General features: G+C 39.0%; 1 protein-coding gene across 2 annotated transcripts; it reads right to left on the bottom strand.

Annotated features, from left to right (window-relative positions):
• Positions 1 to 213: 213 nt before the first annotated feature.
• Positions 214 to 15,624, bottom strand: LOC139390637 (lipid droplet-regulating VLDL assembly factor AUP1-like). 2 transcript variants are annotated; one of them, XM_071137893.1, is made up of 13 exons: positions 15,586 to 15,607; positions 15,403 to 15,456; positions 14,832 to 14,969; positions 14,205 to 14,355; positions 13,832 to 14,016; positions 10,217 to 10,289; positions 9,664 to 9,737; positions 5,372 to 5,438; positions 5,020 to 5,125; positions 4,768 to 4,905; positions 1,936 to 2,084; positions 1,172 to 1,260; positions 214 to 1,027 (listed from the first exon to the last, which is right to left on the bottom strand). In XM_071137893.1, the coding sequence occupies exons 2-13, from the start codon at positions 15,441 to 15,443 to the stop codon at positions 982 to 984; spliced, it is 1,257 nt and encodes a 418-aa protein (XP_070993994.1). In that variant the 5' UTR covers positions 15,444 to 15,456; positions 15,586 to 15,607; the 3' UTR covers positions 214 to 981. The 2 variants fall into 2 exon arrangements, with proteins under 2 accessions (XP_070993994.1, XP_070993993.1); XM_071137892.1 differs by having other exon boundaries at positions 545 to 1,027; positions 15,403 to 15,624.
• Positions 15,625 to 15,855: the final 231 nt, after the last annotated feature.

A 15,855-nucleotide genomic window follows, 5' to 3' on the forward strand; every position in this document is an offset into this window, starting at 1 on the left:
CAGGTCGCAGTTGCAAATGAGAACTTGTTCTCAACTAGCCTACCTGGTTAAATAAAGGTGAAATAAAAAAGACATTAAAAAGATGTGTCGGTGACTTATTGTGTTAGTGGCCTACTTCCCAAAGAACTGTAGGAAAGCAACAGCTGAAGGGGGTCTCGGCCCTATGATCCTGCTGTATAGATGCTAATAACTCCTCATTTTCATCATCTCTTATCGTTTCATCTGACTATTAAACATTTGTCAGCAACCCTTTATTTGTAGATGCTCTACAGACTATGAGTAACATTTCAACTATTCACTTACCCTAGCTCTAATCTTAACCCTTATTCTAAACCTTACCCTAAGCTTAGCAAGCAGTTGCTTAACAACAGATAGTTTGTTATAGTTGGGTTTCTGACTTGACAATCCCCAACAGTTATACACATGTATTTACTATCTCGTAGGATTTGATTTTATGACTTAATGCTGCTTAGCACTAATTGAGTCATGCCAGAGTAAATCCAAAGAGGAATAGTGGAATTGTGATTCTAGCCAAGACAATCTCTTGCATTTATAAATTATGAACTTTATTAACTTTAAAAGGTTCATACTGCAGAAACAAGTACTGTCAAATTATAATGAACCTAAGAGCTGATGTGGCTTCTCTGAAAGCAGAGCAAGATGGACTTTGTTTCATCATAACCTCTGCCATTATAAAAAATAATGAGATGTTTTATGGTCACTGGATCTTAATACAAATTATTATCAAAATAATATTTTTGCTGGGAGAAAGAATTAAAAATACACATGCATGATTTCCATGCAAGCAAATAAAAAATAAAAAAAATCCATTGAAGTCTTCAGAAGGTTTTCCTCCAGTACGTGTCTCAACAAAAACCCTCTGTTCAACTCTCCATACACTCCTGTACAATTACTGTCTGTACAATTATTTGATTTTAACAACCATCATTCCTAACACATTTCCCAGCGATCAGATCTTGTTCAGAGGTTGTCGTCCTGCTCCAGTCCATGCTTCTCGATGTAGCGTCTAGAGGAAAGGAAGGTGGGAACAACTAACAGAGTTGACAGGTGGACAACAACGCCGAGTGTAAAACGTAGGGCCAAATGTGTCAATTCTATGGGTGGGTGAAATTAAAATCAATCCAAGACTGAATTGCAGCTTTGATCTCACCTTCTTGCAAACTCATACAAGGCCTCCTTCCTCTCTTGTAGGGACATGTGTCGGTCTACTGGCGATTTCCCAAAAGACTTGGCAGCAGGCTATGGGTCAAAATCAACAAAATCTGACTATACAGCAAGCTCCTGATAAATAGAATAGTGTAGCAAGATGGTACCTCAATTACTTTGCTGCCAAGGTAATATACACTGAATGTACAAAAACATTACGAACACCTTCTCAATATTGAGTTGCACCCCCTTTTGTCCTCAGAACAGCCTCAATTCATCAGGGCATGGACTCTACTTGGTGTTGAAAGTGTTCCACAGGGATGCTGGCCCATGTTGACTCCAATGCTTCCCACAGTTGTGTCAAGTTGGCTGGATGTCCTTTGGGTGGTGGACCATTCTTGATACACACAGGAAACTGTTGAGCGTGAAAAACCCAGGAGTGTTGCAGTTCTTGACACACTCAAACCGGTGCGCCTGGCACCTACAACCATACCCCATTTAAATGCACTTAAATATTTTGTCTTGCCCATTCACCCTCTAAATGGCACAAATACACAATCGACGTCTCAAGGATTAAAAATCCTTCTTTAACCTGTCTCCTTCCCTTCATCTACACTGATTGAAGTGGATTTTAACAGGGGACATCAATAAGGGATCATAGCTTTCACCTGTTCAGTCTGTCATGGAAAGAGCAGGTGTTCCTAATGTTTTATACACTCAGTATAGACTACCAGTAGACTTAAGACATAATTTAGATGATTGGCAAACCTTAATGGTGGGAGCAGGTGCAGCTGAAAAGGAGAGGGACCTCCAGGATGGGCCTGGTGCAGATGTGGAGCCGCCTGTGGCCTCCAATGGAAACTCCTCAGTGCTCTCCAGCAGGTTAGTGATAGTCGTGTCCACGCAGTTGGTTTGCACTGTAAAAAGGGTAAGGGAAAAGGTTTGGGAAACGCTGCATGCTACTGTGCCTTTTTCTCCCATTGATCCTAATGCAAACTCCATTGGTAACACTTTACTTGAAACCCAGTGTCATAATACGTTACGACAGTAATAACTGTCATAACAGCTGACAACCTGTCAATATGATCATAACACTGTCATAACCCATTTATTTACACCCTTTGTGACATATATTGCACTATTTTATCTAGTTATGACACCTACATAAGAATGTTACATTTGAATAAAGCTTTCGGTTGAAAGTTTGTTTCTTAAATCCTTTGATGTAATGAACTATTTACAGTCATGTTTTTTCATTTGATTTTAAATAACTTGTAGGAAACACACTTTGACACTGTCAAGAAGCATTATGACCATCATAACTATATAAGCCAGATAGGCCTATCACATACATGCCCTTATATCAGTCATCAGTCAAAAAGAGGATGTCTTGTCCTGCTCCTGAAATATGCTCCTGTATTCGTCCCAGGCATCAGCAACAGAGCATTGGGGTAGGCGCATGTCTGACATCAACGTGTGCACAGTTACAATGATAATTTAATATGGTAATTTTTTTTAAGCATATAACATAAACATAATGTTGAAAGGAGGCTATAGTGTAATGGAATGTTTTGCCTTCTGTAGGTTTTTACACACTTATGTACTGACTTGCCAAGTTAAAGGTTAAATAAAAAATCATAAAATGTAGGTGTCATAACCAGCCATAAAATAACTAGTGGTAGGTTTTGTGGGTATTTACACTCTGATTTAGGTGTCATAACCAGCCATAAAATAACTAGTGGTAGGTTTTGTGGGTATTTACACTCTGATTTAGGTGTCATAACCAGCCATAAAATAACTAGTGGTAGGTTTTGTGGGTATTTACACTCTGATTTAGGTGTCATAACCAGCCATAAAATAACTAGTGGTAGGTTTTGTGGGTATTTACACTCTGATTTAGGTGTCATAACCAGCCATAAAATAACTAGTGGTAGGTTTTGTGGGTATTTACACTCTGATTTAGGTGTCATAACCAGCCATAAAATAACTAGTGGTAGGTTGTGTGGGTATTTACACTCTGATTTAGGTGTCATAACCAGCCATAAAATAACTAGTGGTAGGTTTTGTGGGTATTTACACTCTGATTTAGGTGTCATAACCAGCCATAAAATAACTAGTGGTAGGTTTTGTGGGTATTTACACTCTGATTTAGGTGTCATAACCAGCCATAAAATAACTAGTGGTAGGTTTTGTGGGTATTTACACTCTGATTTAGGTGTCATAACCAGCCATAAAATAACTAGTGGTAGGTTTTGTGGGTATTTACACTCTGATTTAGGTGTCATAACCAGCCATAAAATAACTAGTGGTAGGTTTTGTGGGTATTTACACTCTGATTTAGGTGTCATAACCAGCCATAAAATAACTAGTGGTAGGTTTTGTGGGTATTTACACTCTGATTTAGGTGTCATAACCAGCCATAAAATAACTAGTGGTAGGTTTTGTGGGTATTTACACTCTGATTTAGGTGTCATAACCAGCCATAAAATAACTAGTGGTAGGTTTTGTGGGTATTTACACTCTGATTTAGGTGTCATAACCAGCCATAAAATAACTAGTGGTAGGTTTTGTGGGTATTTACACTCTGATTTAGGTGTCATAACCAGCCATAAAATAACTAGTGGTAGGTTTTGTGGGTATTTACACTCTGATTTAGGTGTCATAACCAGCCATAAAATAACTAGTGGTAGGTTGTGTGGGTATTTACACTCTGATTTAGGTGTCATAACCAGCCATAAAATAACTAGTGGTAGGTTTTGTGGGTATTTACACTCTGATTTAGGTGTCATAACCAGCCATAAAATAACTAGTGGTAGGTTTTGTGGGTATTTACACTCTGATTTAGGTGTCATAACCAGCCATAAAATAACTAGTGGTAGGTTTTGTGGGTATTTACACTCTGATTTAGGTGTCATAACCAGCCATAAAATAACTAGTGGTAGGTTTTGTGGGTATTTACACTCTGATTTAGGTGTCATAACCAGCCATAAAATAACTAGTGGTAGGTTTTGTGGGTATTTACACTCTGATTTAGGTGTCATAACCAGCCATAAAATAACTAGTGGTAGGTTTTGTGGGTATTTACACTCTGATTTAGGTGTCATAACCAGCCATAAAATAACTAGTGGTAGGTTTTGTGGGTATTTACACTCTGATTTAGGTGTCATAACCAGCCATAAAATAACTAGTGGTAGGTTTTGTGGGTATTTACACTCTGATTTAGGTGTCATAACCAGCCATAAAATAACTAGTGGTAGGTTTTGTGGGTATTTACACTCTGATTTAGGTGTCATAACCAGCCATAAAATAACTAGTGGTAGGTTTTGTGGGTATTTACACTCTGATTTAGGTGTCATAACCAGCCATAAAATAATACAATATATGTCACAACAGGTCTAAATATGCATCCTGATAGTGTTATGATCATATTTTAAACAGGTTGACCTTGTCTTAATGTGTTATGGCACTGGTTTCATGTCAAGTATTACCACCATTTCAATGAAATGCACAAGCGACTTGAATTGGTGCACTGCTCATCACCGTTTCAAATTCAGTGTCACTGCACTGGAAATGCAAAGCGGAAATGAAGGATTGGCGTACCCAGGTCTCTGGTGATGATGCCGAGGGGGATGTCAGGCAGAACCTCCTTCACCTGCTGGGCCATCCTGCTGATCCTGAGCTCCTCCACCCCAGAGCTGCGAACCATGAAGCCCAGAGGACGTGGTCTGGCACCCAAATCTGGACACAGACAGCAGCAAATACACACCATCACTGACGGTCCCAACCACCACCAAGACCATGCTGTAAGAGAGGCTTTGTCAGGGAAGGTTTCTCCAGGGCTCTCTTACTTACTTGAGGTTGTGGTGTGCGGTGCAACGTGCAGTTTCCTTTTCACGTGCTCGGCTTTGTCTGCTTTGGTAATCTGTGTTGAGACCACGCCGAGCTCGGTGGCTAGGAGCTGAAAATGTACGGCACAAAGACCAATCAGAGGACAATTGAATAACCACTCGCTCAGGTGTTCCATATCATTTAGAATTTTGTAATATCACAAGCTCAGAGCCTGGAATTGAGTGCTTTACAACAGTCAATGTGATAACTTGCAATATGCACCATTTTTCAATAAGATACATACGGGTTTTGTTTGAGACAATGTGGGCATTAGGGAACAGAAGGCGTTGCAGAACAAGTGTGTAAGGTTTAATACCCCTTGGATTTTGTTGGCAAACTCTTGAAGGGATTCTTCATCTTGCCTCGACACAGGGGGGAGCCAACTGTGAAAGTAAACGAAACAGGATCTCTACAAGCTTTGTGAGCAGTGATAGTAAACTTAAACTTGCCTCTTGATGTAAACTTGCTTCTAGCTCTAATCAAGCTGGTTGAAAAGTTATGACAACAGTCGCTAGTGAAAGTCTACATACCGCTTGCATATTCTTCACCTTTTGTTGACTTAAAATTAAATAAGAGTCAATTGGATTTCTTTCCTACGATCTACACAACCTACTCCACGTTTTTAAAGTGAAAGAAAAATTATAGAAAATGTTCCTAATTAATAATAAAAAATAAAAAATGTATTGATTGCGTTCATCTTCACCCGCTCCAGAGTTAATACTTGGTGGAAGCACCTTCGGCAGCCATTACAGCTGTGAATCATTTTGAAACAGGTTCTACCAACCTTGCACCACCTTTGGGCAACATAAAGCCATTGTTTTTGTCAAAATAACTCAAGCTAAGTAAATAAGGTTGGGAATCATTGACGGACAGTAATATTCTAACCTTGTCTCTGACTTTCAAGCAGATTTAAGTCAGGACTGAGAATGGACCATTCAGGAACACTGAACACATATTGGTTTATACCAGGGTTATGTTTTCAGAAGACTAAGAAAGGGTTTCCTTTAACTTTTTATTTGGCCTTTGTTCATTTCATATTTATTTTGATCCTGACAAACTCCACAGTTCCCTGCCGGTGACAAGCATACCCATAACATGATGCTGCCAATACGTTAAAATACAGAAGATTGCATTCACCCCACATTAGTGGCCTTTAAAAAAAATCCACTCCAAATCATCCATTCTGTTTGCAACACGGCCATTAAGTAATACTGCAAGACAACACGGCAAAGAAATTGGCCATTTAGGGACTGGGGAGTTTGTCAGGATCTAAATAAATATGAAAGAGCATACCCAGGAGCAAAGCAGTTTTATTTTTCAGTGGGACAATTACATATTAATGCCAAAGACGCACCAGAATGGCTTCAAGAGATGTTGAGTGTTCCTGAGTGGTCAAATCTCAGTCCTGTCTTAAATGTGCATGCAAATCAGAGACAAGGTTTGAAAATTGCTTTCTATCAAAGACTCCCAACCAAACTGAGCTCGAGACATTTTGACCAAAGTTTTCATACCCCTTGACTTATTCCACATTTTGTTGTGTTACAGCCTGAATTCAAAATGGATACATTTATTTTTCTCTCTCAACCATCTACACACAATACCCCATGACAGTGAAAGCATGTTTTCAGAAATGTTAGCGAATTTATTGAAAATTAAATACAGGAATTCACACCTCTGAGTCAATACATGTTAGAATCACCTTTGGCAGCGATTCCAGCTGCGAGTCTTTCTGGGTAAGTCTCTAAGAGCTTTGCACACCTGGATTGTATAATATTGGCACATTATTATTATTTCTGTCAAATTGGTTATTGATCATTGCTGGACAACCATATTCAGGTCTTGCCATAGCTTTTCAAGGTGATTTAAGTCAAAACTATCACTGTCTTCTTGGTAAGCAACTCCAGTGTAGATTTGGAGTTGTGTTTTAGGTTATTGTCCTGCGGAAAGGTAAATTAAATATCCCAGTGTCTGGTGGAAAGCAGACTGAAGTAGGTTTTCATCTAGGATTTTGCCTGTGCTTAGCTCCATTCCGTTTCTTTTTTTAACCAGAAAAACTACCTAGTCCATTACGATTACAAGCATACCCATAACATACCATTATGCTTAAATATGGAGAGTGGTACTTGTTTTATTGGATTTTTCCCAAACATAACACTTTGAATTCCAGACAGAAAGTTACTTGCTTTGCCACATTTTAAGGCAAAATTAGTTTAGTGCCGTGTTGCAAACAGGATGCATGTTTTGGAATATTTTTATTCTGCACAGGCTTCCTTCTTTTCACTCTGTCAATTAGGCAAGTATTGTAGAGTAACTACAATGTTGTTGATCCATCCTCAGTTCTCCTATCAAAGCTTAAAGTGTGTAACCGTTTAGTTACCATCGGCCTCCCTGAGGGATTTCCTTCGTCTCCGGAAACTGAGTTAGGAAGGACGCCTGTATCTTTGTAGTGACTGGGTGTACAGATCAATAAGAATTTGTTCTTTATTTAACTAGGCAAGTCAGTTAAGGTTAAAAAATATGTTTTATTTTGTTAAATACACCATCCAAAGTGTAATTAATAACTTCACAATGGTCAAAGGGATATTCAATGTGTGCTTTTTTAAATTGTACCCATCTACCAATACATGCTCTTCTTAGCGAGGCCTCCCTGATCTTTGTGGTCGAATCTGTGTTTGAAATTCACTTCTTAACTGAGGGACCTTACAGATAATTGTATGTGTAGGGTACAGAGATGAGGCACTCATTCAAAAATGAAGTTAAAATACATTTATTGCACACAGAATGAGTCCATGCAACTTATGTGACTTGTTATTCACAGTTTTACTCCTGAACGTATGTAGGCTTACTATAACAAAGGGGTTGAATTCTTATTGACGTAAGCTAATTTTCTTTTATACCCATCTACCAATAGGTGCCCTTCTTTGCGAGGCACACCTTGGTGTTTGTGGTTGAATCCGTGTTTGAAATTCACCGTTTGTCTGAGAGACCTTACAGATAATTGTATGTGTGTGGGTACAGAGATGAGGTAGTCATTCAAAAACTGTACTGTATGTTGACCTAAGGGTTGGGCAAAGTTGGTAGAATCTGATCGAATATTATTCACAGCTATAATGAATGTCCAAGGTGTTTCCACCAAGTATTAACTCTGGGGGGTAAAGACATATCCAATTGTTTTTTTATTATTCATTAGGAAAATGTTATATTATTCCATTTGGGAAATGTTCTATTATTCCATTTGGGAAATGTGGTGTGGGATGTTTAGATCTGTAGGAAAAAACAAAAAGTAATCCCTTAAAACCTTTTGTGACTAGGGGGCAGTATTTTCATTTATGGAAAAATAACGTTCCTGTAGTAAACGGGATATTTTGTCAGGACAAAATGCTAGATTATGCATATAATTGACAGCTTAGGATAGAAAACTAAAAAGTTTCCAAAACTGTAAAAATATTGTCTGTGAGTATAACAGAACTGATATTGCAGGCGAAAGCCTGAGAAAAATCCAATCTGGAAGTGACTCATCTTTTGAAAGCTCTGCGTTCCAATGCGTCCCTATTGAGCAGTGAATGGGCTATCAACCAGATTACTTTTTCTCCGTATTCCCCAAGGTGTCTACAGCATTGTGACGTAGTTTTACGCATTTATTGAAGAATACCCGTAAGAGGCTACATTGCGCAAGTGGTCACCTGATGGCTCTCAGAGTGATTCTCACGTAAAATACAGGAGCTAGCCATTATTCCAATCGGTCCTACTGAAAAACCAATTGTCCCGGTGGATATATTATCGAATAGATATTTGAAAAACACCTTGAGGATTGATTATAAACAACGTTTGCCATGTTTCTGTCGATATTATGGAGCTAATTTGGAATATATTTCGGCGTTTTCGTGACTGCAATTTCCGGTCAATTTCTCAGCCAAATGTGAAGAACAAACGGAGCTATTTCGCCTACAAAAATAATAATAAATAATAAAATAATAATAAAAAGGTACATTGGCTATCTAACTGGGAGTCTCGTGAGGGAAAACATCCGAAGCTCATCAAAAGTAAACGATTTAATTTGATTGCTTTTCTGATTTCCGTGACCAAGTTACCTGCTGCTAGCTGGACAAAATGCTATGCTAGGCTATCGATAAACTTACACAAATGCTTGTCTAGCTTTGGCTGTAAAGCATATTTTGAAAATCTGAGACGACAGGGTGATTAACAAAAGGCTAAGCTGTGTCTCAATATATTTCACTTGTGATTTTCATGAATAGGATTATTTTCTAGGAATATTTATGTCCGTTGCGTTATGCTAATTAGTGTCAGTCGATGATTACGCTCCCGGACGGGGAGTCACTAGTTAAGATTGAATTTTAAGGCAGCAAAATGTGAAGTGTGTAGACTTTCACTAGGAACTGTACTGCTGACGCTGACTAAACATTAACTCTGAAATGGCAAGAGCGTCACATATCTAGGACAAACCACTGCTAATTCTAAGGGAATTTTCCAATGAGTAATGGAGTGGACTTCAAGGACAAACAAAAGTTGTCAAATATCAATTCTATTACAAGGTCCAACCAGAACCCGGACAATGACAAATAGTAAGAGACAGTAATTATTTAGTACCTTACATGGTACACTGTACACGGGACGAAAAAGGTCCACAACAGTTCTGTCAGCCAGAAGGAGTCTGGCGTGCTCTGGAGAAAGAGGAACAAACTACATTAGCGCTTTCATTACAGGAAATCCTCTGCATGTGTCTGACAGAAATATGTTAAGACTAACAGTGACAAATCAAGTGCACAAAAACATATTTAGTCTACAAGCGGTGTGTAAAACAATTTTACAGGTCTTCCTATGGACTGTTGGACGAAATGATGGCTTGATCAACTAATATACGAGTGGTGTCTCAAAACAAACAAAGGAAATAATGTCACACTTTCTTAGAATTTCTATAAAAATGTCATGTTTAGTGTGGAACTTGCTCCTCCCATTTAAATGCACACCCACTCATCTACCATATATTACGAGTCTACTCAACAAGACTGAAGAAACAACAGTTGTTGTCCCTTGAAAGCCCAACTCTTTAAACAAAAACTTTCACCAAATGTATATTGCTAAATATACCACATTGCTTTTAAAATATGAGAAAGAGGCAGTTTAGTTTTGATCGTATTACCAGAGCTAGAAATGGTCTCTTCACTTGCAAGGCCACAGGTTGAATGGAATCAGTCAAGGAGAAAGGCCAGGAGCTGAGGGAGAGAAAACGGGTTGAACACCAGCTCTTAGCACCAGTAATACATGGGCAGTACAGGGGCAGCCTATAGCAGTGTTGGCATTCTGCTCAGGACAGATTCTCCTCTAATCACCTGCTAATAAATCACTAACCATGTAAGTTGCTAATAGCAATAGTTCTCTGTCCTACTGGTGAAAACTAGAAAATGTATTTGTGAAGGCGAGAGTGGGGTAAGTAATATATATATATATATATATATATATATATATTACATTCATCATCACTATGTCAAGGGAAATGTAGTATTCTTTGTAACAAAGATATCTACACATATTTCAGGATGTGGTATCCCTGGAAATAATCAGAATTAATGTAAACATAAGTTTTAAAAAAAAGTTATTCTCTTGGCACAACTTAGGGTAAGCTGAGCATATGGACAGGGTATGTTGAGCCGCCTTGGGGTAAGTGGGTGATTGTGTCCAGTGACAATGGGTGATGGTGCTGGTTGGTCAAAGTTGAATTCATGGAATGGGGGTGTGGTATATTGTATATCTTAAATGTATGCCTACATTCAGATATAGAGCTCTCTGTTCAATATCACTTACCCTTAAATTTCTTGACCAGTTGCCTGGGACAGGTATGTTGTTTCGATGTGCCAATTTGTAGGCTAGTTCTTTGCATTTGAAGCTACCAAGACCATGAAACTGATCTGCAAGATTATTGATATGTTTATCAAGCTGACTCCATGTCATCAGATAAGACCTTGTGTTCCTCTGCTACTCTGTCATAGCCTCTCTTTCACACAGGTACATGTTTGTTTTCTTTTTTGTCAATGCATCCCTTTACTGTCAATTCAGTCTATTTGTTCATCCTTTGCTGCTGCTTGAATGGACTTCTTCCCTTCTCTCACTTCCTTGGCTGCTCTCTCAAGAACCTCAAGAGGGGCTAGACTCCTGCTTGTTTTACATTTGTATACACGGGGCATGATGATGTCTGCTCTGTAACAATAAAAATACAATATCTTGAGTTCATATGCATGACACATTGCAAAAATATTATGCATAAAACTGACAAAACGTAATCATAATTTTTATGGGGTATGGTAGCCATTGGCAAAAATGTTGACTATATTAGCCCACAAAAAGGTACAAGGATGTATTTTCATGCTAGGTTTAAGACCTCATATTGTAGCTTATAGAGACCCTAGGCCTTGATGATGACTCTCAGTTCTATTACATAACACACATAAGAAATTGTACGAAGGCGTCTTCTGCACGGGGATTTTTGTTAAGAGCCCCGGCGCTCGGTCTGAACACGCATTGCTTGTGGTACGGTTTAAAAAGCATAAGGACCATATCTTTCATATAAGCGAGAACTCGTTTTCTAAAAACAAAAAGGTTAAAATTGATACACACCTTTTTGGGTTAGTGTTTCCGCAAGGCCATATCTCCATGTTACAGTGCTTGTTTACGGAAAACAGAGGAGACCACCTGTGTTAATTAGCTATCTAGCGTTCTCCAAATGCCTGTGTGTAAGCATAACTCTGGAAGTGTAGTGGAAGTGTAGTTGTCTGATGGAGGAACCCATAGCTGTATGGATCAGTGCAAAACTGCTACAGTAAGTGTATATTTCTTATTTGAAGGATCCTTCCTCACTGATGAAAGATAAGGGTCATATGTTAAGAAAGCCGTTTAGCAAGCGATGATTATTGACATTTCTAAAAGTTAAAACACAGCGTGGGGATTGTAGTTTACATGAGTCAGTCGTGGGCGAAGCTAACCGCTGAGAACTGAAGGGAGAAGGCAGAATGCAGAAGGCCACCTAGAGTTTGAATGCTAGTAGAGACCCCAACTGATGTATAAATCAATCTTAAAACGATCTACTTTGGTTTAGATTAGAAAATATCTGTCAATTTTGCTGCCGACTATCCGACCCTCATTAACCGGCCAAATAACAGTAAATAAAAATTCCTAAACAGTAAAATTGCGTGACCAACAGAAATGATTATGTATGCATACAAGGAATTAACATGTTTCATTAAGAGCACACCTAATGCGAGTGGTTCCATGTGACAGAGATTAAAATCTTGGCTACAAATTTAGAAAGAAGGGGAATCTAATAGCAACAACAAGGATGAGTTGCTAATATGACTAGGACTGTTCCTTTGGTTCCGGAGAATGAAGGAAAGTTGATAAGAAAATCAACAGTAGAGAAATGCTGGTTAATGGCATGAGGAATTCTATTAAATAATTGCCTCCACGTTTCTATGGTTGGATTTTCACTAGGCTAATTTGAAGCAAGGTAAGACATACCTCATTTACAGTAAAGTAAAAAGTTCAGTAAAACGTTTTAAACAATTGTACTGCCTCAAGCTCACAATACACTGTACTGCCTCAAGCTCACAATACACTGTACTGCCTCAAGCTCACAATACAAAGTGGTGGCTGACGCGCTGATAGCCTGCCTACTGTTGACTATAGCCTTTGCACTCGAATGGCAATGGGAGACATGCTTTTAATTACGAGTTGAGATTGAGAAATAAAAAAATCTCTTTAAAATCGTGACCATCAAAACAGTTAACATGCGATTGCGTTTAGAATAGTTATTTGTTGCACAATGACTGGGCTTCTAAAAGCACGTCTCACTCCAGTAGTTTACAGGTTTTATGAGGAGCTACTCTCGTGCTGTCTGACAGATGGTAGGCTATCCCACTCTTCAAACTAGGCTTTGTACGCGTGATAAATAACATACATGACGACTAATGAAAACACACACGCCAATTTAATTCCACCAATGAAAATACACACGCCCATTTAATTCCACTAAATAATGCAAATGAACCTATAGACCGATAAGCATGACCGGTCAAATGTATTTTCGGCGGCTAACCAATTAACACAGCGTTTCCCAAACTTGATCTTTGAGACCCCATGGGGTTCATGTTTAGTTGTTTGTGCTAACACTACACAGCTGATTCACATCATCAAAGCTTGATGATTGGTTGATTATTTGAATCAGCTGTGTAGTGGTAGGGCAAAAAACAAAATGTGCACCCCTTGGGGTCCAGAGGACCGAGTTTGGGAAACCCTGAATTAACAGTTAACATCAATCACAAACACAAGCATCATGAAACGTATAACTTAAATTAATTGGGCTTTATGAAAATCTGTTTTTTTTAGAACAAACTTGCTTACCACTTTTCCCATGTGGCTTCATCCTTCAGACTCAATGAAATGATGACCTCTTCCCAAATATTTTGGTAACATTATTCATTTTGTGTATGGTTTCCTAGAAACAAAGGGTGGCTCAACTAACCCTTAGGCTCAACTTACCCCACTCTCCCTTATACAAAGAGGGCAGATATAATCAAATACAAAACATCTGTATTTATGCATAGGATAAACCCCATAGAAAGCACTGATATGCACATGATGCTTTAAGCAGTGTGTGGGGCAGTGATACTCTTGGTTTGAAGAAACCAACTTCAAAAACAAATAGAGTGACAGACAGAACTCAATACTCTTGAGGACAGGAAAAATGCAGTGTATTGTGGCTCACCTGAACTTAAGCAGGCCAGCGCGCCCATTGGTTGTGTCCTCCTCAGGGAAGAGGAGAAGGGGCAGAGTTCCTGGAGAGGAGCAGTATCTCCTGAGGGACTCCATCTCATCCTGGCCCGATATGGCACCCAGCTCCATGAAGCCTCTGGCCCAACACACGAAGCCCGCAGAGTCCTCCAGCATGGGCTGAGCAGAGGAGCAGACAGGTCACATGACATGGTCAAAATAAATAAACACTGGCTGATGGCCAACGGTTGAGTCAATGCAGCTGTATCTCTAAACAAAGAGATCTTTGTTCAGTTGGGCAAGCACAACTCCAGGAGCTCAAAATGCAACACTATAAAGAGCTTCACTTAATCAACCAAAATACTCACTGTATTGCACGAGGTCAGAAGATTGACAATGTTGTGGTCAAACTGGGTCACGTGATTGCAAATGTACAGTTTTGTGCTTTTGTCTCTTAAACGTGGGCTGTTCTGTCTCACGTGCATACCAAGGACTGAGGACATTACTCTCACAATGAATCTGGAACAGGAAGAAAGCTTTGAGTTAGATTCTGTAAGCACAAAACAGGAGAATATGTTTTGAAACTGAGAAATACTACATGAACTCTAGCGTGGCAGGTGGTTAGAGTGTTGGACCAGCAACTAAAGGCTGCTGGATTGAATCCCCGAGCTGACATCTGTTGTTCTGCCCCTGAACAAGGCAGTTAACCCACTGTTTCCCGGTAGGCCCGTCATTGTAAATAAAGATTTTTTCTTAACTGACTTGCCTAGCTAAATAAAGGTTACATTTAAAAAACTATTCCAAATCTGCCAAGACTTCCCACAATTGGCTATTCCAAATTTTCACTCTTCTTCCCATATTGGGAGAAGCCAATTGTTGCAGTCTAGTCAGATGTTGGTTTTATTATAAGGAGGAAGTCAGCCCAAGGTGTATGATGACGTTATATTGCTGAGTCAACCTTCAACTGCTAGTCAATAATGCAAAACTACCCTTACCTTCTAGCAAGACTGTCTGGGAGTGCACAGCTCACCAAAAACACATGTGCACCTACGAAGATTCGTAGTAACATCAAACACAGGCCAACTGGAGAGTAAAGCAATACCAGCAACAGGACCAGTCCATCGTTTGGCAACCTGTTTAAGACACAGATTTTCAGTGTGGTCATGGTCAGGCAAAATATTCCGAGTCCAACCGGACAGATTAAAAATTAGCAAGATTATAAAACTGCTAACGTTAGTTGGCTAAACGTGTTAAGAATAACAGCATAATGTTGCTTAGATGGCTACTAGCTAGTAAACAAACGAATGTTACTTATTGATACTAATCAAGATAATAGCTAACTAGTTAGCTAACGTCGTTCATAACAATACTGATATATTTTGCTACCTAACAAGCTAAATAGAAGGCAAGAAGACTGTGACCTAGCTAGCTACTAGCCAGAGCCGATTATGATCAACCAAGACTATGGATAATGTTTGCTATGGGAGTACTGATAAGCTAATTTAGCAAGCTGCTAGTTAGCTAACGTTAGATACTTGTCTTGACAACAACACATCTTGTTCTTACCGCTGGAAGTCAAACATCTGTTCTATTCCTTGAGTTTCCATTATTTCACCTTATCTGTCGGTTGGGTAAGTTATTTACACGGGTTACATTCCTGCATAATAGCTTGCTAATCAAACGTAAACACTAATTTCAAACGATAAAAAGGTAAAACTGGCAACAGCTCGTTAGCTCATGTTAGTCTACCTTGGGCGCCATGTTGAACAGTAGAACGAGCAGAAGAGTGACGTTTTCCTACCACTTCCGGTTCCTTCTTTTTATTTTATTTTTTTATTTTTATTAATTTCAAATCAATACATAAAGCACATGAGAGAACACAAGCATACATAGATTACAAACAATAGACAATCGAGCTAGGGGGTACAATATCACATTACAATTACACAAGGACCTTAAGGGACATGCATATACTTACAATTCTAACAGCTTTTTTGTTAGTAGAGCATTTAACTGTCT

This window comes from Oncorhynchus clarkii, chromosome 31 (assembly GCF_045791955.1).
Source record: "Oncorhynchus clarkii lewisi isolate Uvic-CL-2024 chromosome 31, UVic_Ocla_1.0, whole genome shotgun sequence".
In the NCBI taxonomy this organism is placed as follows: domain Eukaryota; kingdom Metazoa; phylum Chordata; class Actinopteri; order Salmoniformes; family Salmonidae; genus Oncorhynchus; species Oncorhynchus clarkii.

What these genes read in the sequence shown, in the direction of transcription:
- LOC139390637 (XM_071137893.1), bottom strand. Translation starts at nt 15,443, where the DNA reads ATGGAAACTCAAGGAATAGAACAGATGTTTGACTTCCAGCG. An exon ending in TTCTGACCTCGTGCAATACA is followed by an intron (nt 14,017 to 14,204) that starts GTGAGTATTTTG and finishes TCCTCTGCTCAG; the next exon opens with CCCATGCTGGAGGACTCTGC. An exon ending in TGTACAGTGTACCATGTAAG is followed by an intron (nt 5,439 to 9,663) that starts GTACTAAATAAT and finishes TTACTTTCACAG; the next exon opens with TTGGCTCCCCCCTGTGTCGA.